Raw genomic sequence first — 26,051 nt, forward strand, 5'->3', positions numbered from 1 at the left:
GGCACAAAAGTGCAAATAGTGGTACATTGTAATGAAATGCCTTGTATGTAAAGAAAATGCTCATGCTGTTCACCAAGTTTGTAGAGCGCAGATCTTAGTGATATTGAAGCACCTTGATAACAATTACTGTCCGATTTTGATGGAAAATGGTGTAAATTAAGATATTCGATGTGGAAATTCACCACAAAGGAAATTTGACAGCCTAAATAGACTAGCAAGAGCAGGCTAAATGAGTATGCAAAAGTATATTAGTGTTTTAATTTATAGCGGCGCTTATTTCATCTCCACAAGAAAAAACCCTCTGCCGTTCCTACTTTCTTCTTCCATTTCTGCCTGGGATGCGTGACCCTTATCCCCGGGAGGACACGTCCCCCGTCCCAGCAAAGAGGAAGCGGGCAGGAGCTCCGTATTGCGTGCAGACCCCCGCCGCCTCAGCAAGAAACCCGCATGTATTTACAGTGCCAACAGGCCGCTCCCGAGCGGGACGGGGCGAGGGGCAGGGGGCGGGCGCTGCCGCCGGGGGCAGCGGGCCGCCGGGCCGGGGGTGGCGGGGGCTCCGCAGCGGCGGGGCCGGACCCGCCTGCGCCCGAGGGGGCGGCCGGTGCGGGGGGGGCGCTGCCGCCCACGCCGCGCGCCGGGGAGGCGCTGCGGGAGCCCCGCCGCCGCTGGGAGGGGAGGGGAGCAGGGGGGCGGCAGGCGGGGAGCTGCCCGCGGCGGGGGTACGGCCCGGCCCGGCCCGGCCCGCTCCGCTCCGCCCCGCTGCGCGCCAGCGCTCCGCCGCCCCCGGCCGGCGGAGGGAGGCGGGCGGGCGGGAGGGGAGGGCCGCGGGGCGGGGCGGGGCGCGGCGCGGAGAGGGGCCGCCCCCCCCGCCCGCTCCGCACCGCTCCGCGCCCGCCGTCGGTGCCGGTGAAGGCGGCGGTGGCGGTGCCGGTGCCGCCGGCTCCCGCCGCCCCCCTCGCCGCGCGTCCCCATGGCCGGGCAGGAGTGGGACTGGTTCCAGCGCGAGGAGCTCATCGGGCACATCAGCGACATCCGAGTGCAGAACCTCCAAGGTAAACCGACACCCCCGGAGAAACCCCTCCCTCCGCCCCCGCGCCGCCCCGCTCCCCTTCCTCTCCTGCTCCCTGGGCCGGTCCTTCCTCCTCCTCCGCCTCGCCCCGTGCCCTGCCGCCGGGCTGCCGCGGGCTCCCCGGGCCGCCCCCCCGGGCCGCCCGGTGCGGGCTCCCCGAGGCGGGGGCGGTGCGGGGCCGGAGCAGCCGAGGGGGAGGGCGGCGGGGCCGGAGATTCCCCCGAGCGCGGCGCCGGGGCCGCCCTGCCCGCCGAGAGCCCCGGCGCTGGGGCGAGCGGCGCCGGGCCCCGCGGGAGGGACGGGGCGCGGGGGCTCCGCGGGCGCCGGGGACGCGGGGGCGGCCCAGGCGGGGTCCCGGGCCCGGGGGGCCGCTGCCACCCACAGCCTCCTCCCGAGGGCCGTCGGGGAGGGGGCTGCAGGCTCGGGCTCAGCTCGCTCCCTGCCGGGCGGACCTGGGCGGCGCGGGGGGCGCGGTGCCGGGGAACGGGGGCTTTGCCTCTTCTTCCCCGCGGAGCCTGGCAAAGGCGCCCGCAAGCGGGGGCAGAGCCCGCCCCGCCGCTCCCACCTGCAGATCTGGAGGTACACGGCCGCAGTCAGGGTACGGCTCTAGGTCCGTATCAACGCAATCTGAAGGGAAACTGATGGCTATCTGAGTACTCGATTCGATGTACCTTCTCATAAGCCACTGTTGAATAAACATGGGCAGAGCTTTCGGATAAATCATCTACAAGATGCTCTCCTGTTCTGCCACGGGCTGTGCTGGCGGAAAGGATGCAAATGTCTAGGTTTGACTGTAGTCTGGTATCAACGTAGTAGTTCCTCCAAAGTTGTGTTTGCTCCTCACCAGCTAACTCTTCGTGATTGGCAAGGACAGCAAGAACTGATGAAAGAAGAAAAAGCAGTAGCGGTTTATGGGAGAACAGTTCATTTAATGTACCTTACCAGTCTTAATCAACAGCTCGCATTATACTGCAATGTATCTTCATGTTCCATAAAAATAATAGACTTGAATTATAGGTCATTATCTCTTCCTGTTTATGCATAATGATACTAAAGCACTGTCTACTGGCAGAGGCAGTGCAGTTGCTAGAAATTAGTTTTGGTTTGGCTTGATTATAGAAGATGTATAATTTATCAGAAGAGAGACTCAAATTAACTGATCTTTCGGCTCCGATGTTGTATTAATGCAGTTAACTGCTGATGGGGTCACTCTGCAACATTTTCACCTGCATCATCATAACCTCTGAAATTCAGATTTTGAGTACAGCCAGGGCTGTTGATTCCAGGTTGGACTCCCCTTGGGTTCTGACAGTCTCTCATTACAGTGTAATTCTACATTTCTGACTCCTCGCTCTGTCTCTGTCAATTCTCTGTGTTAGCATGGATGGCCTGCATCTAATGACTTGTCGCTCAAAACTGTAGTGATTAAACCAGGTTTAATCGTTAATTCATGGGCCTTCTTTTGAGAAGGAATAGAAAAGAAATCCCTTCTTAAAAAGAATAAGATGTTTTTCGTTTTGCCTCTCATCATTTGTGTAAGAAGGAGTTAAACTCATTTCCCTTTCTGGACTTAAAATGCATTTATACAGATGCACACAGCCTTCTCTAAAATTCCAATAGTCCTGTAGGAGAATGTCATCCTACAGGGCAAATTCCTTTGAATAACATTATGTTCGTGAAAAAAACCGCCTGTTCCCTTCTTACTATGTACAAGAGGAATTTTGAGAGATATATTAGTTGTCACCTTGCTTGCACTGTTAAATAGGGTTTTAAGAAGTTTTATGCCTGGTGTGGGCTATTATAGGGGAGAAAAAGCATTTGTTCGGAGGTGCCGCTCCAGAGCAAGTGATAATATCTATCACTTACAGTATATATGATTTGTAACACATAGTTCGCACATTATCTTCTGGAGATGAAAAACATTTTACAGATGGTGAGTCTGATACTCAGGAGGGTGTGATTTTTGTCACTCAGGAGCTCGGTGGCAAAGCGTGTTGCTTCTCTTCAGGATAGTTTCTTGCAAAATGGCAGCATATGCTCTATGTTCATACGTAGTAATTAAACTCGCTCCTGCCTTCTAATTCAAAATTCCTTCTCTCCCCTCAAAACAATGAGATCTGAATCACCACTAGTGTCGTTGTCAGTTGCAGAATCAATAGCTGTTTTGATGTGCTAGAAAGTCGTGAGTCTAGGATGGACCACTAGCCGAGGATGGCGCAGGGTTTCCAGCAGCACCAGCAGAGCTGCTGCTCAGGGCCACATGAAGGACCTGGGGTGGTGAGGGTCCCCGTCTGCTGCTGCTGTGTCTTCCGCTCCTACGGCGCTCTCTTGCAAGACCAGCTGTGTTTGGGGGCGGTGCTATGAAGCTGATGGTTTGCCTTATTCCAGAACGCTTCCTTTCAATGGGGCATTTTACATACGTGAAGGTGCTTCCCAGCCTGAGGGGACCCTATGATAGGAATACAGACTCAAGGGGGAGTATGTTGTAAGGAGAGGACAGGAGGCAGCAGCTAAATATTTGCAGATATGAACAACACGTGAAAACACCGGCATGTCTGCATGCAGAGATGGAGACTGACCACCTCCTTCTGCTTGATGCACAGAACCAGCCAAATACGAGGTCTTTCAGGTCTGGAAGGCAGATCGGGGCATTACTGTTACGCTGTGTGTGAGCCGTCCTGCCCAGCAGCTGATGGAAGAGCCCAAGGAGATGAGCCCAAGTGGCGATGACCACGAGAAACGGTACCACTAGCACCTGAGCAGCCTACCTGGTATTAAAGTTTCTGCAGGCATCATATAGCCATCTGCTGTAGCAGTTTTCCATACCCTTTCTGCCTCCGTTTTTAAAAGCTAAAATTGTTCATTTCTCTTGAAAAGTTCTTCATTATGTCTTAGCTAAGCTATAGAGCACTGCTGGCATACAATACTATTTGAAGATGGCATATGCTGTTTCAGTCTGTTGCATCTTCCCTCTCTAAATTGGTAGATCCACATCCAGCAAGGATCCAGGATGCCGGTTACTGCGAAGTGTCTGCTCTCACTGGGGTGCTTTTGCAGTGGTATGATCCCACTGAATTCAGGAGTTGTTCTAGGTGCATGTGCTGGGTGCAGAAGTAGCCTCAGGAATTGTATGTTCTGTCATGTAAGTGATGGGTGAAATTATGGCATGTGTGGGCTTTTCAGCTTTTTTCACAGGGAGGCTAAAACTGACAGCCAGGGCTGAAATTCGCTAAACTGACTGGACATAGAGGAGAAAAAAAAGGATGGTTTTAAAAATGGAATTACATCTGGATATTTAGATATAATTATATGATAATGGGCTTTTCTTTTCCCTTTCCATCAAGATCTGAGATTTTCCATTTTATTTTTTCAATGAAGGAAGTGATAGTTCAAAGCTGTCACAGGTAAGTGATGCTAAAAGCCAGGCGCACTGCTTCTGTTCTCGACAGAGGTAATTTCAGAGAAGAGAAGCAAAAGTGACAATCTGATGGAGGAGAGGAGAGGGGAATGTGAAGAGTGAATAAGCGCCAGGTGTGGTGATGCACAAACCGAGTTCCTCGCTCCAGGTCTGTTCGGTTTCTAAATGCATTTAATAAACTGATGTTCTTGTGTTCTTTATTCTGTTTGTATATTCTCCATAGTGAATTTCTCCACATACTGAAAGAGAAAAATGGAAAGCCTGTGCAGAATGTAGGAGCGCATCATCAAGCAGAGGAATGCTTAATAATTAATTTCCTGCCAGGAGATGGGTTTTTTTTCTCTTTCTTTCTTTCATTACAACACCAGCGGGAACATTTTATTACAACGCAAGAATATTTTAAAATCTTCCCTACTGGAGGCTTGATTTAGGATCATCAAAAATATACTCCCTTATGTGGTGAATCGCACTCACTAGAAAGAGGCAACCTCCTCAGCAGGAATTATTCTCTTTTAGATGATATTTTGGTCCTGTGCTTTGCAATATTCTGAATATATATTTAGTAGTATGTATCTTTCCTTACATTCCTTGGAATGAAATATGTGGAGATGAATACTTGTGCAGTCAGATGTTTTGTCCATCTCTGGCAAATAAGTGCTGTTACCACCATTTTAAAATAATTATGGTTTGAATGTTAATTTCGTATATATACATAAAAAAGAATATATGGGCTGGGATGGTACAAGTCTACCTTTCTTCTGTCAGAGGCTAGACAGGGAGCCCGAAGTCCTGCTACTTGTCATTTCGCTACTCACTCAGGGTTTGATCCAGAACCCACAGAAATCCATGGATGTTTATTCCTTGATTTCAGTAGATTTAAATACTTTCCTGAGTCTCAGGCTTGCTTTGCTGAGGGTTGCATGGCCTTCAAACATATTTGGAGGGCTACACAGGAGTATACTGTAGCATTGTCAGAAGTAATGCAAAAACCAGTGACGACAGGCTGAAAGAAATAAACTAAGCAATACCAGCCCCACTGGCTCCCCATCCTTGCCCTAGTTTGTACCTTTGGGTGAATCACTTAGCCCTAAACTCCCAGCGCGCTCTGATTTTGCTTTTCTTCCCGTTTGGATGCTTAAGATCTAGACTTCTATAAGCTTTAGACAGTGGTAACTATAGTTGTTACTGATATGAACCTCAGCTTTCTCTGAGATAACAGGTTCTGAAGTCTATGTCTTAAGAGGTAATATGGGTCCTTGACTAATAATAGTTAACTCTCTCTGTCAGTGAGAGTATCTGCCTATCTTTACTTTGGGGGGCTTACGCATCTCTGATGGACATCCAAAGGCAGGTGCTCATAGTCAGTCAGGAGCTCTTGAAAATTTTTCTCTCTGTATTTTTGTTCATCCTTTTATGTATGAAGCATAATTCTTATGACTGTTGCACTGAACTACAGAGAGTAGTCTTTTTTCTTAATTACAAGTTACAGCAGCATTCAGCCTGTTTGCTATAGTTTGACGTGCCTTTCGAACACATGGAAATTTTATAAATGGAAGGGAACCTTTTTTTAATGGATCCATTCATTCTGACAAAAGTAAGGTGCTGTAACTGTTCATTACTTTAACTCTTCCGTAACTTGTGCCCATATTCAGCAGGATTTCTTTCTGCCTGTAGACATGTAGACAGTGGAGCTCCTTGTAGATTAAGGTGACATTTGGAAAGATTATATTGCCTCGAGAACCTTAGATGAAGCCCTGTAGAACCACAAAGCGATCCTATTCTATATAAAAGTGAAGTTAAATAAGCCTGAGGGTCATAAATGCAAACACCCAAAATAAAGATTCAGATCCAGGTATAAGAAACCAAAGATAATGCTGGAAACATAAGTCTTCTGGTGGAGATGGTCTCCATAAGGGCACTCATACCTGATAGTGTTTGTCAGCAATCGAGGGAAGCTTTACCTGCTCCAGATGTAGCAAACTCTGGCAGTGAAAGAAAGGAGCAGTGAGAGGTAAGCCAAAGTACAGATTGCATGTTTCAGCATGCAGTTTGAACAAGGTCAATGCCTAATTTCTCTAACAAATTAGAAGTCTGAGCTCTCTGTCCCATTGCATGGATGAAATTACACCAAATTCAAATCATGCCCAGTAGCTCTGCAGTCAAATGAACTCTTACACCCGCGTGTTAACACTTCATCATAAGAGACTGTTTGTGTTTGGCACCCAAGCATGGACCTGACTCGAGGCATGGGGTTGATCTGCTGTCGCTCACCAACATCACCTCGTTCTTGCCTTGGCGAGCTGTTCAAGCACTGACCAGCCGCGGCGCTGGGAGAGCTGGTGACGGCTCAGACTGTATCACTTGCCTGAAGTTGAATGGCGTTAGTTTAAAAAGGACAGTCTTCAAAATACTGTGTTAAAACTAATGCTGGTTTGAAAATACAGTGTACTTCTCATAGTTTCTCCTGCTTGTTTTTTGTTTTGTCCACTCAGCTGGGACAGAATTTCAAACAATTTTCTTTCTCCTAAAGACAATTTCAAGGTTATGTCACTTGCATCCTGAAGTATTTGTAGCATTTACTTTGAAAATATTACAAAGGAATGACTTTGTTTCCTTTTTCCGTTTTAAAGACAGCTTTCTGTTGGACTAGAAAAAACAACCTTGGGCATTTTGGCTTGTCAGTGTCTATTTAAACATGATTTGTTTATGTCCTGTGCTGTTTAAACTTACTGTTATTGCAGAATGATTGTTAAGGGCATATGTCTAAAGGGGAAGAGCCAAATGTTATCTGTCTTGTCATGCAGAAGTCAAAAAGATTCTCAAAATTATGTATTCAGGAGAAGAAATTACCAGATAAGCAGTCACATCTGTGTCAGTGCTGGGGTGGTGAAGGGCATCACAGCACCTTTCAGTGTGTTTTTCTACGTGTCTCTTTACCTGCTATTCTATTTTTATCTCTCCCCAACTGGTTAAATACAGGGACTGTAGGTGGAGGATTGCAGGATGGATTTTACTTCATTATAATTGCTGCATATTTCTGTGCAAACAGCTGAGCTGTATTTTAGCTGTAGTTTGAGGCTTTATAGCCACAAACACAAGTTTAAATCTGCACCTTCTAAGGAGGCTTGTAGTAGCAACAGCCTGGATGTCTTACAGAGTGAATGCCTATGGGCATGTAACCTGCAAGCAGAGAGGATTTCTTCCTAAAGCCAGAAATCCCACTGAATCTGAAAAGATGTTATCAAAAACACTTAAAAGGTAACACTCATCTCTGTGCTCATTACTTAATTCGATGGCATGATTCAAGACATATTTGTTGAAATAGTGTAACACTTTGAGGGATTCTGTTAATTATTTTCCAAGAATTCAGACATATATAGAAACATATTTTATGCTGTAGTATCTTGAAAGTTACTTCTGATATATATCAGTGTAACTCATATCCAGTGAATCTATGAGCAACGAGTTACCCTGGTTTTATACTTTTTATGTTAGCATCTTTTGCTGTTTCTAATCAGAAACGAGGCCTTTCTAGACCAGTGTTGTTGATTGCTTCATTACGGAAATTTCAATGTTTTTCTCTTTTGGTAGTATAATTCTAGTTGTTTACAAAATAAATGCTCACTAAATATGTGCCACAGGATTAATTTCAAATAGAAACATTTATATTGCAGTCCTTGTTGTCTTTAATGCATGTATCCCTTTGGAACTTCATCCTATCCTAATTAAGACTGGGGATGAGTGCATCTTGTAGTGTCCCAAGCTGGGCAAAGAAGCCTCTGCTCTTGCGCAGTGTCCATTACCAGGAACCAGGGCTGTTCAGTGGTGCGTTTAGATTTACACGCCAGCCAGACCCCAGCCCTCCATTGCAGACCCCATAGGCTGCGATGATGGCTTGCACACTCCGGTGATGCTCCATACATCTGAGTCCATCCAGAGCCCTGCTAAAGTCAGGGATGCTCTACCCATACCCACCAAATGGCCCAGCTAGAGCAGATTGTGGCACCACTGCCTTCGTGTGCACAGGGATTTTAAGTAGAAGACCAAATCTTGTCTGAAGGCAGTAAATCATATTCTGCTTCTCTGTACTGATGGGTTTATGGCGTTTTTGGCAACTGGACTTCTCAGTTTTCTGTTTCATGTTTGGGTTGGGTTGGAGACTCTTGTAGCTACCTGGCTGTGAAACAAGCCTCGAGTGTCTAATTAACCTCCATCATGGTGATGCCATGGTGCCCGTGTTCTTATACTGGGACCCCCAGGGCAGGTGCGCCACGTTTTAGCCAGACTTACATGGAAGGTCAGATTTAGGTCTTGCACCTGGGATTGTCCCTCAGAGGGACCGAAACTCTCTCGAGCAGTTGTCTGATACCTCTGAAAGGTCTCTGATGTGCACTAATCTTGCTAGTGCCTCGTAAGTCTCAAGTGCTTCTGGTAAGCTACATTTTTATTCTTCCAGCCTGTTTTTCCTATGTTTTCTTAAAGAAATCCAAATAACAGTACAATAAACCCCTTGATGATGAGGCATCCATGCATCAGTTGTATGTTGTGAGAGCCATATCGCAGCTTGAACTGTCTGTTTCACGGGGCTCCAGCTGAAGCTCTGCCAAAGCGCAGGGGCTGGCTGCCTGCACGGGCTGTCCTTCTCTTGTGCAGTAATGCTCGGAAGTACTTTGCCATTTTGTCGTAGTCTTTGCAAAGAGCCCCCTAACGTCTATCACTAGGTGTTTTGCGTATGCAGTCAGCGTAGTTCACAACTAAGGGCTGATTATGCTTCTCTTGGCTTAGTGAAAAATGGGGAGGGCAAGAGAGTCCTGGCACCACGACAAATGAGAGCAATGCCAATGAAGATAACTTTGTTAAAACTGATCCTTCATGTGACTGTGTCTGGACACGTGATTAAAGCTTTCTGGCTCTTACTGATGTTTATGATAAACATGAACTGCAGTTATAACTTAATATAGTATTTATAAATAACATAGTATGAAATGTCCACTTCAGACTTATTGTCTGGGATATATATAAGGAAAGAAACATAAATCTGTTTGGGCTGTTTGCCCAGGGAGAGTAACAAGGCAAACAAAAGTAGGCAAATGGGGAGGAGCGTGGTCCTCAGAAACCGAATGATAGCGCAGGAGGGACTGCGGCCAGCATCTTCATGTGATACTTAAAATCGGTGAATCATAAAAATCCTGCCCAAATGAGAAGACGAGGTTTCAGAGACAAAACTCGCATTGACTCTCCCTTTTTGACAAGGTACTCAGTAGGCCTATTTCTGGTACAAATCCTGAGCGAGTCCAGCAGTTACTGTTCAGAGTAGCTGGGAAGCATTCGGTCCCTGTTCTTGTTCTCAGGTTCCACGCCAGGTAAGGGACTTCCCAGCTCCGATGATTAATACCACTGAACAACATTTAGTTCCTGTTAGGGGTTTTTTGTCCTTTTTTTTTTTTTTTTTTTAGATCTCTCTGGATACATGACAAGGAGTGATTTGAAGTTATAGGGACTCTTGCGTGAGTTTTTCCATTTCTGCCCATTATAAAGAAAAAAGTTTTTAAAGGACTGTTGGTTAAAAAGCACTCGTGCTCAGCCTTCTTCCAGAAGTTAATACGATTATTGACCTTGGCTGAAAGAAGACAGAGCATGAATTTTTGCTGGCTAAGCTGCATTTCTTCTTTTGAAGAGATGGTCTTTTTGATGTATGCAGTGTTGGCCTTTCAAAACTTTAAAACATTGTGTGTTTATCAGAAGGGTCAAAGAAGATAGGAGAGTTAATTGTCTTAAACTATGTGTATCAAGAGGAAGCACCATGTTTTGGTTGCTAATACAGCTAAAGGACGCTATAAAATCCTCTGTCTGTAATGCTAGAGTCGACAGTATCACTCATCATGAGTTTATTTTAATTTAAGAACTTGGAGGTCACACCAGTGTGACTTCTCTGAGGCCAGGAAGCGGTTGTGACCCTGGTGATGGTGGCCCGTGTCTGCAGGAGAAGGGCAGCGCGCGCTTCCCGTCCAGTCCCGGGCGTCACTGAGGGGGCCGTCCTCAGGTGCCGAGAGATCCAGATGTAGCCGCTGAGGTCTGGAAAGCTGTACCCATCCGTCTCTCAGGACTATTTTGAAACTGATGAACACAGCCAGTTATATTCAGTTTTGGTTCAGCTGGTCAGTCTTGAGTACCTTTCAAATCCTTGACTTCCTTTAATTTGGGGGGGAGTCTAAGCATTTTTTCATTATCTATCCCACAGCTGGCTCTAGAGCAAATTTTTTTCATGTATATTGAGTCTTTCACTTTTATGCTGAGACTGATGATGAAAGCTGGTTGCAGAGGTGGTCTGGATGCCTACAGCCAGCTCAGACGAGACCCTTATGTTGTGTCACTCAAGCCAGTAGACAGCTTTGTCATTCAGGTGCTTAATTATGAACCAAATGTTCACTTGACCTCTTATATTCTCATTTCACTAATGAACCAAAACTTACAAAGAGTGACTGACTGCAGAGTTGCTGCAGTTTGGGCTCTATGAGCCAAAGTTTTTGCTCATTTAATTTATCAGACCAATGATCAGCTTCAGAGCCTGAACACAGGCTGCCTCTCAGGAGCTGCATGGAAAACACAGCTTAATGTGCTAACGTAATGTCCACGTGACAAAAAGATTGGTGTGGACTGCCCACTTCATTTTGGCTTGTCGGTCCTGCTACGCGTGTATGTTCTTGCGCGCTGCATCCTTACAGAAGAATGGGGCTGCTCTGGCTGTGGAAGTAGCATTTAATGACTGTGGTTTTACAGAAGGGGTTCAAGCTTGAGTTCTGGTACTCATATAATATTGATGCACGTAGGCTTTCTTTCCCATTGTTTTGTGTTTGTCTTGACTAAAATTCAAATGTGTTCTTTATACATTCTAGCAGGGATTTATTTCTATTTCTTTAGTATTTGAGTGTCTCATGGTTTTGATGTGTTTCTCTAGATGACACTCCTATGTTAGGGTTAGGGATCTGGCACATGAAAGCTGGAGGAGTTATTTCAAAGTTATCCAGACAGCCTAATGACATACTTTTCTGTGTGTGAACATGGGAAGTTTTGGTGGAGCAGGCCTTGAACCTTGGTCTTCTCTTTCCAAGGTGACCATTGTAACCACCTGACCAAATTCCTCGCTTCGCACCTTTTTCTCTCCTTCACCATCTGACAGCAAAAGCTAACGACGTCATCTAACAATTCACATGACCTGTAATACAACTATGCTGCCTTGTCTATCGTAAACTTTTACAACTTGATAATTCACATGAAGCTACCAACCCATCTTTCGTCCCAGCATGTGGTGATCCCGTGTTTGGCAGCAGGCAGTTTCCTTCTGGGTTTGCTCGTGCTTGTTGGTGTTCTCTCCAGCACACCCCAGTTGGTGTGAAGGCTGACTGAGTGCAATCAGATTCATTTTGGCTTGGCTTAGGGTTTTTTTTCATGCAAGAAGAACAAAATGTTTGTGGAATGGGATCAACCTGCTTTCTTCTACTTCTCCCTATGTGTGAAGATGTATTTTTTGAAATCTCATGTTGATCATCTTTATAAATGACTATTTTATCATCTTCAGGTAAAACCCTTTTTTCTCCAAGTGCTTTGGAATTATCTCAGTCAAGATCCAAATCAGCTGTGCTCCCTCTGCCTCTTCTTACTATGCTTTCAGTTCACTGAGTTTGTTCCAGCAGTTTTGTTTGCTTTGCTTTGAGTATGTGTTGCTAGAAAGGAGATAAAGTAGAGCTGGGGAAGGAAAAAAACTTGCTACTAGAAGCTGGAAGAGGGTAATTCATGGTGAACATCTCCAGGAACTATAATTTGTTTTCTTTGAGGAATGTATGCTAATAAAAGCTTTCTATTTGCATGCATAAATGAATCAGATTAAATTTTATCCCAGGCTGAACTTGCTGTCAAATCATACTCTTCAGTTCAGTTCTCCAAATCATCCAAATGTTATTTTAACAGGGAGCAGTGCTATATCCACTGTCCTGAAACCCTGTCTCCTTTGTGCATGGGTCTGAAGAGCTCGGCGGGGTAGCGAGGAAGACCAAGGGAGAGCTTGCCTAGGGCACGGATGAGACACATTAATCCTGCATGAATGTAGAGAGAGATCTATCTAAAGATGTCTGTCTGCCCTGGATGATTATAAGGATATGTTCTGCAAGAGAAGGAACTCAGAGAGTTAACAGAAAACAGGAGAGCAGTCAGGTTCTGTTTTTCCTTTCTGCAAAGGTCATAGAGGAATGAGGCAATTAATTGCCTCACCTTGAAATGCGGTTTACAATGGAAGCTCTGCGATACCTGAGAGCGTAAGCTGCCTTGACTTGAAGCCAGTTGCAGCGGTGTCTTGTGGAGTTACAGCTTGATAAATAAGCCATTCAGACCTGCTCCTGGAAGACGCCTTTTCTTCTTTGTTTTCTTCCCAGTTTCTCAAGCTCTTTGGTATTTGTCTGGTGTTCTCCATCTAGGCTTGGCTTCATGGCATGAGCAGAGGAAAGCATTGTTATTTAGTCTCATGATTCTTAGAGATGAATTATTAATACGTAAAGGAATGAATAGATGACAGGTGCTTTGCTGAGCCCTTTCCCCCCACTTTCTCAATCTTTCCTCTCACTGGAGCATGGGAAATGCTGAGACCTGGTAACTCCTGAAATAGCCCCGAGTCTTCCCTGGGCAGGACCTCCCCACTGCACAGGGGTGCTGACTTGCGATCAGCATGTGCGTAGGAGCTGATCCATTGCTTAAGGCTTCTTTGGGAACCCCAAAGAACAATAATATCCTGTTGACTAGGATTTTACTATTTATATCCATCAGCTGAGCAGCCGCCTCCTCTGCCTGCTCCCTAGTTACCAGTCTGTAAATCTCTTTTTGGACCACGGTGTCTGTTGCATGGTTGACGATGTGATTTTTGATTTCAAGACCAATTTGCTTGAGATACTTAGAAGGGCAAATGCATTGATGAAGAAGGGCATCAACTTTTCTTGCTTTATTAACTTGTTAGCTTTTTGGACATCAGACAAAGAGACTGGCAGGAAGCTAACCTAAAAATACGGGGTATCATTAGAAAACAGTACAAACCTATATCATTGCAGAGAGGAAGACAATTAGATCCCTTATAGGTATGTTTGTGGAGAAGTGCTGACATACACCTGTCAGATTAAAGACTGAATCCTGCCACCCACATACTCTCCCAGCAGTTTATTCCGTTCTTTTTTCTTTTTGTCTGTCTTCTTTTTCCCCCCTTTTTTTTCTGCAGCAGATTTTCAATCTACTTGAGTAGAAAAGGTGTCATCTTCTTCCAGAAGAACCCTTCCCTGGCTTTGAAACATAGGGAAAAACATGTCAAATTTAGCCTGATATTTTCTAGGCTGCTTTTTAAAGGTGAGCCTTTTAAGAGAGGCTGTACAATTTACTTCGAAGAGAAAAAATACAGTCAAACCTGTGGGAGTCTGCTAGGGTGAAGTGAAAAGAAAGCAATTATTTCACTGTGAGCTTTTTATGAAGATTTTTGAGGCTCGTATCAGAAATGAAATTGTGTTCATAATGGGACTTAGTTATAAAGTCCAATTGCTTTGGCTCCAATATGGATAAACCCCATCACAGAGGGAGGGGGTTAAACCTGATCTGAATCAGAAGCAGCCACCGCTCCTAGTTCAAGCTATTTTTGACACTATGAACATGGGTCACGTAGTTCCCTAGTTTTGCTGCGGTGCCATCCAGCATGCAGGTCTGTGGACATGCCTTCCAGAGACCAGGTCTCTTCTGATGACCTTGCTGGTGTATCCACCAGGGAAGCACCATATCGCTTTTGGCTTCCCAGTTCCTTCTTCTTCACACTTTGGGAATGCGATGGTCCTATACAGCTCCCCTCTTCTGCGCTACTGCTCCCCAGCACTGCCTTTTGAGGTTTTCTAGTGCATGCGCCTCCTCCTTGTTAAACCGCTGCAAGCAAAATACAGGGCATGTTCAGCAGTTAAAAGTGAACTGGGAATACTCAGAGAAACCAGTATATTTTCTGAAACCATTTTTTAATTATAGTGAAAGCTTTGTGCTTGTAGAAAGTTTGGAGTATTTTTGGCACCATCTGGATACCTAAGCTTGGACCACAAATCACTTCTGACATAATGACGACAGTGTATAATACCGTGTTCTTCTAACCCGTGTCTCATTAATGTGGAAGCACATGGATTTTCCTGCAAAATGTTGATTCACCATCTGTGCCTGTATTCTTTGTATGAAGTGAAAGACTGCCCTTTGTGTTGCAATTGCAATGGACCCATTCTGCTTTTAATGACTTTTCTCTCTTGGACCAAATGAGTAGGTCACAGAACAAAATAAAACACCACCAAACAGTACTTACTGCTAATGCTTATTTACATGACTTCCAATGTGGGAGCTATCAAAATTTATTAAAGGTGGAACTCACAAGATTAAGTGACATTTTTCTGTTGTTCTCACTTTCTCTTTCCCATGTTTTGGCTTTAATTTCTTATTTGGGCTGTAAACCCCTGGTCTTGGGGAAACTGTGAATTCCTTGTCTGCCCCTTGTAGATGTCAAAACCTAAACTGGAGAGTGTGTAAAGGACAGTAACATTGCTAGAGTTAAAATGGTATAGGTAGATTTAAAATTATATAGGTGAGAGTTGCCCATTTAATGGTTTGCAGCTTGATTTGAGTCGTGTTGCTGCTCAATTATAAAATAGCTTAGAGGTTATTTACCTTCAGAGCTAGGCATTGGCATTTTGAGTCTGGTCTAAGTCTGGGGATCCTCAGCTTCACTGTACTTCTCCACTGATGTTTGAACTGCCCTTTAAATTCTTCTGCCTTCATTGTGAGGCCTTTTATATTTACAGATTAATAGTTAAGATTCTTATATAGAAGGTGTTGCAAAGCAGTCTGTCTCTTCACTATCATGTGATTTGAAATATCACAAAAAGGATGTTTAACTTGCTCTGAAATTTTATTCCATTATCATATAATCGGTAGCTTCATTTATACTACTGACTGTCACAAGCCTGTACTGATGGCTTCCAGATGAAACCAACCAAACCCAGGGATCTTTAATCATCTTATTTTTTCTTAATCTCTCTCGAGTCTTTCTGCTTTTCCAGATTCTTGACCCTGAGAAATAGATGGAACATCTTTAAGTAAGTAAGTATATTAACAGTAAAAATTTAATCTGCTTTAGTAAATTCATGAACATAGTATGACAGCACAGTACGATTAAGGGACAGATTCTGTTTTCTTGCACTTTCAGTAGTTTTACTTCTGCAACCTCATGGAGATAAGCTGCTTTATGGAAGATATTGATCTGCATTTTATTAATGAGTTTTAAAGGTAATTTTGATATATCAGTAAATAATACCAAAGGGAAAGAAAGGGCTTAAAAAGGGATTCTTTCTAATGTGTTGTGAAAGGGATGCAGAGTATCAGTCAAGGGGTTAGACTTCTCGAAGGATGCTGCAGGGGAAGATGGTTACAACAGGACACAGCAAGAGGAAGACTGCTCTGGAGGGGCTGGAGCCAGAGAAGATGGCGGAGCAGGGAACGACTGATCCCCATGCTTTAGAGGCAAGTCCATCTCTCTTCAGACACAGTGAATGACTCTAACTGGATTCAGTAGCAAATTGGAAACAGCAATAGCAAAGCCTTTCTTAGCTCCTTGAGGCTAACTTCTGGTGGGGTCTAACAAAGTAGAAGCAGCAGTGGCTGGCGGCGGTCGGCAGGATATTATCACAGAATTGGCTGGAGTAGCGTTTTCTGAAGCTAGAGAATGTGAATCGGAGAGCCTTGAACATGTAGGTAGATAAAAGCCTATGATTTTGCCTGCTGGGATGAGAAAATCCAAGAGTGTTCACTGGGGACGTGGAGGAGGAGGAGGAGGAGGTGGTTATGGCATAGGAAGCTAAAAGATATTTTGATGCTTTGTTCATGACTTAGATCCACCAAATTATGCACATGCGCAAACCTCTGTAACTATAAGCCGTTACACTTGCCTTCATCCTCCCTACTTGTCATATTAATATCTTTGCCTGCAACTGGGATCTGATCTTGCACCCACTGAAGTTTTTGCCATTGAGCTCAGTGGGGCTAAATCAGGCTGCTGCAGTGGAGGAGCTGCTCATCTCTGCCGGTCGCATGTGCATGGAGTTGCATGCTAAGGCTCTGAGCACACAGTGAGGGTCCTCCAAGGGCTACAGTATGGCTGCAGGCAGTTTATATAAATATATCTGCCTGCAGTCCAAAAACCTGAATGTACAGAAATGCGTACCAGAATTAGATCCAGATCCTCGGATCAGCCTGATACCCCATGCAGTTGTCCTTGGTTGGCATGTTGTCAGGTGGGCCAGCAGCACATCTGGGCAACAGGGTGATGTGGAAGCCCCTAGGTAGATGTTACAACAGCTTTATGCTGTATTTGCCTAGGTGTAGGAGGCATTATTATGGCTTTTGGCCTACTTCTCAGCAAAGCAATTAGCAAGTCCGAAAGGTCTTGCCTCAAGGCTCTCACAAGCCATGAATTATACATTTAGTTCTGTATCCTGCCTTCCATCTCTCTAACACGCTCTTTCAGAAGATTGTGTACTGTCTTATTTTCCCCTCACATAAAAATTCGACAGCCTGGTGCCCAGAGCAGGGGCACAGGAAAGCCTTTGCGTCATCTCTTTGCAACATACAATTATACAATTTCTTTTTTTTTTTTTTTTTTTTCTTTCAGGTGGTGTTTATGAAAGAAAATGCTTGTTGCCAGACAATAATATCGTAAGGCTATTCAGTACCTTCCCTGATGAGAGTCCCGAGAGCAATAGCAATCTGCTGGGCATTCAGCAGCAGCAGCTGCTGCCTGCCTGATACTATTAAAACACAGATTTAGCATTTATTTACAGTACCATGCAGCAATGAACCTGGCCACTGCCACTCTGATATGATGTAGCTAAGGAATAACATAGAGTACGTCTACATGAGTACACTCAAAAGTTAATCCAAATTAACGTTCCTGAAAGTTGATTAACTAAACCACTCTGGTTGCTGGCATGATGGTTCCTCTGCAGAACAACGGTGGCTCTACTTTAGCTGTTAAATTGAATTAAGGATGCTTTTTTCCAGAGGTGGATTACCTCTGCTAGCGTTTTCCTTGAGACAAGTTCCCAGCTGTTGGTGGTTCGGGTCCCTCGCTGCCTGTTTGAAGTCGACCAAAGCCCTGGCAGCGGAGGCAGACGCAGGGCAAGCAGTGAGGGTGGCAGAGGAGAGGACCCTGACCTCTGAGTTCGGACCATCGGGCCAAGCGTGTGCTTTGTAGCAGGATCAATACGTGTGGCGCTGGGCTCAGTCACAGCCGCCGGTGCTGGAGGCTGCGCCGGGAGAGGTAGGCAGAGGAGCGGTTTAGCTGGAAAGGCTGAATGCAGAGCCCTGTCCTGCCGGAGCATGGGGCTGAGGCTAATTTGTGTGTAATTCTTGCTTTTGCTTTTGTCGTCGCCTTGAGGCAGTGAGGAGGAGTTGTGTGGCTACTCCAAACAAAAACAGGCTAGAAAAGAAATTAATGAGTATTTCCCTGCATTCCTGACTCAACAAGAAGCTCACTGGGGATGCCTGGGCTCTTCTTAATAACAAGGATGCTTAGAAAGGGCCAGATGCCTGTGTGTGTGTATAGGTTTACTGTGCAGTTGACAAGGCAGAATTATATACTTTAATGTGCTTGTTTCCTGAAAGCAGTTTATTAATCCTCTCCAGACTTTGAGATGCTCCAGGGAAACTTCTGCTTCCCTAAACTGTCCTGGGTATCCCTACACTGCCCCATGGCTATACATTACCTGTTCATCTGGTGATCCATGGGATACAATTATTCCTCCAGCCTCACAGAAAATGCTCTCCTAATTCAGTGCCATGACAGTGAATGTGGAACGAAAAATGGCTTTCAGCCGCTTCAGGAGCTCGCTGCTGCTGCCGCCTCTCAGGAGTCCCCGAGGAATCCTGTGCGCCTGCAAGGGAGCCAGCTCGTCTCTCAGATCAGTTATTTGGGATACAGACCCACCCACACTAGCGATGGTAATTCCGGGCAGTGTCAGCTGAGAGGTAATTTGGTCCCAAGGCCCATCGTTTTGCCTCTGGGGATTCTCCGCAGATGCCGGGATTGCAGCATGTGGGGGTGGAACTTGCAGATCCAATGCCCACGCTGGCAAAATTATACAAGCTTTGTTTCCAGTACTGGTGTTCCCGTGCTCTCTTTGCCCTTCTGCACTGAAAATCTTGTTCAGTTACAGAAGTAATTTATAAACTGAGACTGGAAGTCTCTGACTTCCAGCAAATGTAAAATTTAATTGTTAGGATGAGAAATGTTTGGGTAGTGAAGTTGCTGCCATGACATAAGCAAGGCAGGGTTTGTAGGGAGAGGTAATGTCTTTTATTAGGCTGGCTGATAAGTTGCTTTGTTGTTTTTCCAACTCCTGTTTGTTGGCCTAATAAAAGCTACTACCTCACCTCAGACTTTTTTTTTGTGGCACATTTATCTGAGTAATAGAAATCAATGAAGTTAGCCTGGTGCAAGTGGTCATGTTTCCAGACTGCAAGCTATGAAACAAACAAATTCAAGGTTAATTTGTATAAATCCAGATTATTTATTGCATTGCATATGTTGCTTTTGTTCTCTAATTTGTGACCATTGAGAAAAAAATATGTTCTTTCATTTATACAGAGTAATCTTTTGAAAATACATCATTCAGTAGCACAACTATAAATAAATAAGATTACAGCAGTGACTGACTGAGAATGACAAGTAACCCAAAAGCACAGCCAGGGCCTAGCCTGACTGCAGTTGCAAAATGTGAATTTTTGGCCTTGATAGGTAGGAAATGGATGGATCAAACTAAAATGGTAGGTGGGCGAACATTGTTTAGCTGTGCTGCCATAACCTGAGTTTGCTGGGGTCTGCTTGGTCCCTGAACAAAGTCACGCAGCAGTGTTTCATGGTAAAAAGCAATGCATAAAAGGCACCTATCCAGTTTGCAGTCTTGTTAGTAATTCCAGCATGTATAATATATCAAAACAAGAAGTTTTATTGCTTGAAATGTAAATACTACAAATCATACATACATTTTCCCTAGCTTATTTGACTGTGTAGGGCGAGGCCTATTTGAAGTTCATCCTACCTTAGTTTATTTATGCATGGAAAGCATTGGAGGAGTACTCCAGGGAGGGGGTACAAGCGAAGGCTGGGAGATGCCTGAGTGTTTCGCAAGCCCTTGCCAGGTTGTCGACGTTGTTCCAGGATCGGACGTTCCCGGGAGCAGCCACAGCGTTGAATTCATCTTTTCTGTTCTCGTGATGGCTAGCAGAGCAAAGTGGAAAGGTGCTTTAATTTATAAAGCAAGATTCGATTTACTAACAAAAGAACCACGCTTGGGAGAGCGTTGGTGTAAAGAGTAGGGAGGTTGTTTGGACTGCCCGCTTCAAAACTATTTTGGCAAATGTTTCCTTGATGAAAATACAGTCTACTCCTATCTGCAGTCACCAAAACTGCTGGTATTACATGCCTGGAAGGTCCCTCGTGTTGACTTAGCCCTCAGTAAAGCTGTGCATTTTTCATAGCTGCAACTCTTAATGACAAACACCTTGAATCGTGGCACTTTGCAGTGGCTGGATGTGATTCCTGAACCTAGCTGTCCTGTCTCATAAGACCCCCGGGACTCCCTTTACAATTTTGGCTTAATGGGTGGGATTTCTCTCCCTTAAGCCCTAGCTGTCTGGAAGCTGGATCCCCTCAGTGAATCATGCAGATTTCCTCTGGAGCCATGATTTTTCCCTGTCTTTGATGGTTGGTTGCAGTGAGAATGTGAAATGCTAAATGCTGGGAAGAAGAAAGGACTCTCATTTGCTGTGAGAGAATTAGGCTCAATTTCTGCCTCAGCTGTAACTCTGCAGACACAGAAAAAGATTTGGGGTCAGCAATGTAAGCACTGCAAACTACAGTATAAGCCCTGCTGGTACCGGGCTGGCAGGAGCGGCGGGGGAGGCAGAGGTGGCCCCGATCTCCTTTTGACAGAGTCGGCAAACACTAATCCTTCTCTGCCAAAGGGAAGTTGCCCCGCTCGCTCGCGGGGAGCCCTCGGTCACGTCAGCCCATGTTTATGCGCTGCACACAGTACGAGAGCAAATAAAAGGGCAGAGTGTTCTCAGCTGAGCCCCCCACCCTACATAAACCCTGCCTTGTTTAGGCAGCTTGGCTAGTCATTTTTGTTTCATTTTGCCAGTGCAAGCTCCTTTCCTTTTTTCCCCTGTGGTGTTTATAGAAGAGTGTGGTCCTTCTATTAATTGCATGTGGTCCTTGCTCTCCGTGTCTGCCTTGGAAACCTCCAGGCTTGCACATCTGCACTGCCCTGGGTGATGACCGTAACGTTACCAGCGAGAGTCCATTCCCCCCTGCCACTGCGGATTCTGAATTCAGCCTTATCTGCTTATCCACATTCCTTGTTTTCCTTCCTAATGCAGATTGAATATCAAGTGGTAAAACTGTGTTTGTTAGCATTGAGTCAATCAGGTTAATGCTGAATTAACGGTACAACTGAGTGAAAAAATACCTGGGTATGGTTGGGATGTTCATCTCTGAGCAAGGCAGGGTGCTCTGACTTACTTGGCAGAGATCTGTCATGTTTTATGTAGGCCCAAAGAGCATTTTGCTGTGGAAAAGAATAAACAACTCTACCAAACTCTACTGAGTTTCTGTTAATCTAAAAAAAAACTTGTCAGGTGATTTCAGTTTTTGGTCTTTTTTCCATGCTTTTACATTGTTCCCTTGGCCTCTTCTTCCCCATCCCACCAGCCTGAAATCATAAAATATCATTAAATAACTTCTGACAAAATCGGAGCTCTGATGGTTGCAAACCTGTCCTTGCAGAGCTCATTGCTTTTCATAGCAAAGCATGCAAGTGTGGAGCAGAAGGCAACTCTAGTCCTTCCTCCTTGAAAAAAACCTTTCCCAGGTCAAAGAGAGAATTTTCGTTTGCAGAAAAATAATACTCAAAAAGTAACTTTGTTCTAGTGATGTTAACTGTTTTTAAACAACTACTGAAGTGGTATTGCAAAAAACAACAGTGGAAAGCCCCCACAACACCCATCACGTAAGTGCTAGCTCTTTTCAAGAGCCACCTGGCTCCGATCTCCCTGTCACTTCTACCTTAGCGTGGTGTGCCACCTTGTACATGTCTAAACTATGTTGAACTTGTCTGGAAAGAGACTGGAAGTGCTTCGGGGTAGTAGCTTTGTGTGCGTGTGTGTAGCTATGCAGTCTGGATCAAACTCTCTTTGATTTTAAGCTCTGCTAATAATTAACCCTCAGCTTGTAATAACTAGGCAGCATAATGATAACCACACCGCTGGCTCTTGTCCACAAGGTTATTAGGTGTGTACTGCACAGCATATCCCTTCCACTCCGTGTCTGAGAGCTGATGTCTGTGAATGTGTGTGAAATCATCTAAATTAGGGACACTTTCCAGTATCTTTTTCCGAATTCTGTTACTTTATAGGTAGATGCCAGTTCATCTGTCCTTTGACCTGTTACGTCAGGCTTGGGGAGCTTTCTTCTTGCAGAGACTTCATTAAAGCTCTTGAGCACACATTGTGGGCTATGCTCTCATGTTTGCATTAGTGATGGTGCTTTTCCATGTTAAACTGGTTTGACAATAAACTGTGCGAGATTAAGTCCACATCTCTTTTATCTAGATAATTTTTTCGTACTTCTGTTACGTGAGGGTCAGTAAGCAAAGTAGTAGTTGGGTCCCTCTGTTTCTAATCCCTCTTTCTCTCTGACTCCTTGAGGTACGGGAGATGCAAACAGGCAGCAAGCATGTTTGTTGCTGCCAATCACCGATGCTTTGGCAGCTCACATAGAAAACATTACTAAGAGGTGCAGAAATTAATGTAATTTTTGCTTAAAATATCATCTGCTTTAAGTATCAGCTGCGCTTTCTTGTCAGATGCTTATTTCCTTTGCCCTAGCTGCATTCCCTCAACCGACTGTCATCAGAGCCGAAATCCTGGCACAGGCGATTCGGCTGCGGAGCTGCATGATTGACTCTCGTTCTGGCGGCTGAAACTCGGCGAGGAGAAACTTTTCATTGCAAACCGAAGGGAGCTGGCACAGCCCGGGAAAGGGGCAGGGGAGCAGAAAACTTGCCTTTCCCCCCTGCCTGCTGCCTGACCTGGCGCGGTGACCCCGCGTCTCGCTCCGCAGATGGACTGCCCTGAGTCTCCCAAGTAGCCGATTTACCGCCTCTCCTTAAGTGCCTGTGCAAGGAAGGGGAAAACTGAGCTGTAGTTAATGCCATGTTTCTAAGCAACCAGGTAATTCTCTGCAGCCAGTCCCTAAAGGGAAATTCCTGTTTTCCTGCACCCCTGCGCAGCTGCGGCAGAGGACACCTTCCCCTCTGCCTTCTCCAGCTCCAGCGACCCGGGGACCCGGGGCAGTGGAGTCCAAGGACGGTTACAGCTTCTCAGCGTTTTTCCAAAATGTCATGGGGGAGGGCGAGGAAGCACAAAAAGGGAGCTTTGTTAATGGTTTGTAACAGGTAAGGGGTGTTCATTGCAAAATCAGTAGAATAGAGGGGGTGTGAAAAGTTTAAATGTTTTACCCAGGGCTAAACTGAAAATCAGTAGCAGGTGGGGGCTTCCTCTGCTCCAAAAAGCATCAAAATGTCTGAATACTGTATTGCAAATCCTGTTTACAGTGAAACCTCTGTTTGCTGTGAAGTGATAAAAATGACTGAATTCTGTTTTGAGTCTGTTTGAGCTCCTCAGGGTGACTATAAGGGATTAGCCTTTTATTAATAAAAGATTCCTGAACTTGAGACTGTATAAATAAGAGTTAGAGGAAATAGAGATCAAATGAGATCTCTGAGCTTTTCCACCCCCTGAAGAATGCAGATGCCTGGTTGGGGCTCCAGAATAATAATGGTTAGACCTTTTTTTTAAGGAAGCCACATGAACAATACACATGCAGTTATACTGCAGGGGCCTAAATCTGCTCAGCTCCACTCGTGAAGGTGATGTGTGGTGAACCCAGAAAAGTGCTGGGATGGTGTGGGAAACTGGGCAATTAACCCGAGCCCCAGCTGCAGCCCCAGCGGGGAACCTCAGTGCCTGCTCAGTGAAGCAGGGCTGGAGGACTTGATGCTCCTGTGCATCTGGGGACATGTTTCTTTCATGCTGAAGGCTGCCCATTTGACCAAATATAAATGCTGGTTAGACTGGGAAAGAAAAACCTGAAGGAATACAATGGTAGTCAACAGGAGGGAATATAGTTAAGAGAAACAGGCATGCCTTCGCCATGTAGGACAGATGCATCACTGACTCGGGGTTTGGGCTTTTTGACTTGCTTGGTGTTTGATAATCTGAAGCTCAACTGAGAACCAGTCCCCGTTGTCCTTTGTCCTGTGTATTGACAAATATGTGCTCTCAGCAGATGAGATCCTGGGTCAGATGGACATTTAGGTCTGATCCAGCCTTAACACTGTCCAGAGAAATGCACACTAAACCACCCTGCATGAAGGTTTTATAGCTTGGTTAACCAGATGCTGGGAGCACACTTCTTCAGAATAAGTATACAAGCCTGATGCATTTAAGCCTGTAACAGGCATGCGCTTTTACAGGGTGGAGTATTGGAGTAGGTAAACTTTTGACCATATTGCTTCAAAGTGCTTTGTATTTTGAGTTGTAACCTGTGGGGAGGGTACTCGTGAGATGGACATGCCTTTGGCTAAAGTGCTGACCAAGCACAGCGCCTCATCTCACGTACCTCCTCACGGGCCCCAGGAGAGCCACACAGCACACTTCTGCGATGGCGAAGTAGCTTCTTCGCCCACCCATCGCCCTGGCACCTCACTGGTTTGCCTACTTGTAACGCAACTGGAGGTTCAACCAGACACAACCGACTGAATGGCTGCCCTGCCCATCGTGCAGCCGTGCACGGGCTCACCTCGCATGGGGATACGCGGAGGAACGCAACCAGGGCTGCCTGGGGCTGGATGTTTTTTTATTTCAAGACAGGAAATGTTGTCAGGGCAGATTACGTGAAATGGCCAGGAAATCTTCCAGCAAACTCATTTTAATCTTGGGTCTGGATATGTTGATCTGTTTTCATGTTGCTGTAGAAAAGCGTGCATCACAGAACAGTGTGGTTCACAGGCTTCCGCTCCAGGTTCAGTTGTGTAACTACTATCAGCGTGGCAGGTCCTGTGCCATTACATGAGGCTACGTGTAGATACCAATGAGTAGCGTCTGGCTCGTATCTGGCAGCGTGTGTGGAGTAATAGGAAGCGCAATGAGTTTCTTCCTCTCTTGTACCTTTGTTGAGGATCTGACCATGGTCAAAGGGAAAGATTAATGGGTAGGAAGTGCCTGAGAAGACAGAGAGATAAAAGCTGTTGTAATTTTGGTGTGGGAACACGGCAGAAATATTCTAGCTGACACCACTGGAGCTGCATTTGATGTAGCTGTTTTCTGTCAGGCGTGTCTCCTCTCAGCACCAACGTGGGCTTTCATCTGTCCTTAAATTAGTGTTAATTACAAGTCATTAATTTTTTTTAAAAACAGCAAAATGCAGCTGAAAGCAATTACCCCTAATTGCTAATTTGTGTACATACACCCAAAATGGTAATCTCTTCATCTGAACAGCCAGTTCTCACTGGAGTCAGTTGATGTGTTTTGCTACCATTTTTTACTTTAAGTTTGGATCGCGTGATAGTTATTCGTTTTAGTGGCATCTCTGAAAGCTATAAAATCTCTTCCCACAAGTGCTGTGATCTTCTTGAAAGTGTGACCTTGTTAACTGTTAATGAATAAGGCTACAGTAGAGAGAAGATGTTCTTTGGTTTTGGAAGTAAAGCTCAAATGGCAGTCGTTGACATTGGGAATTACTCAACTGAATTCTTGCAAGTTGTGCGTAAAATGCACCTGAATTTCTGTTGGATCTCAATTTCATTTGTGAACAACATCATCCTTTTTCAGTAAGCTAAAGGCCACACAGACTGCTGTTCTTGTGCTGATAAACTCATGGTACAGTTCAACGCTGACCTCTGCAATCCTAGGTCTCAGATTGTTTTGGACTTGAAAAATTCAATTCAGAGATATCATGGCTTCTCTTTCCATCTGTGTGTTTTCATCCTTGCCAGTGTAGGAGAGATTCAAAGCTGCCAAATTCTGCCAGTGGGAAATGGCCTTTCTGATACTGCAGACACAATCTGGTGGAACAGATTGTTAGGTGGGTTGAAGGCTGATGGGACCACCTTTGGCTGGACTTCAGGAGATCAAAGGGCTGACATCCAGCTGGCACCAAGTAGTGCGCAGAGTACTCTGGGCTCAATGCTGGGGTCTATGCTGCTTGACATTTTCATCAGCAGGCGGGTGAAGACACAGAGCGTGCCTTCCCCAAATGTGTTGATGACACTGAATTAGGGGGAGCCACTCACGTGGCAAATGGGAGAACCTAAATCCAGAGGGAGAAACCTGGGGACGAGGCCAACATGAAGCTCATGGAGTTCAGTAAGAAAAAGAAAAATGGTTTGCACCTCA

At 45.3% G+C, this 26,051-nt stretch overlaps 1 protein-coding gene across 1 annotated transcript in view; it reads left to right on the forward strand.

Moving 5' to 3' along the window:
* Positions 1-947: 947 nt before the first annotated feature.
* The window catches only part of CLMN (calmin), a gene marked incomplete at its 3' end in the record, with an annotated part of 72,575 nt that continues 47,471 nt past the window's right edge, over positions 948-26,051 (forward strand). Inside the window, exon 1 of the mRNA XM_082316865.1 lies at positions 948-1,052. Coding sequence (XP_082172991.1) covers positions 971-1,052 — 82 coding nt within the window. The 5' untranslated portion in view covers positions 948-970. The remainder of the gene's footprint in view (positions 1,053-26,051) is intronic.

Source organism: Platalea leucorodia (assembly GCF_965183815.1).
Source record: "Platalea leucorodia genome assembly, chromosome: 7".
In the NCBI taxonomy this organism is placed as follows: Eukaryota; Metazoa; Chordata; class Aves; order Pelecaniformes; family Threskiornithidae; genus Platalea; species Platalea leucorodia.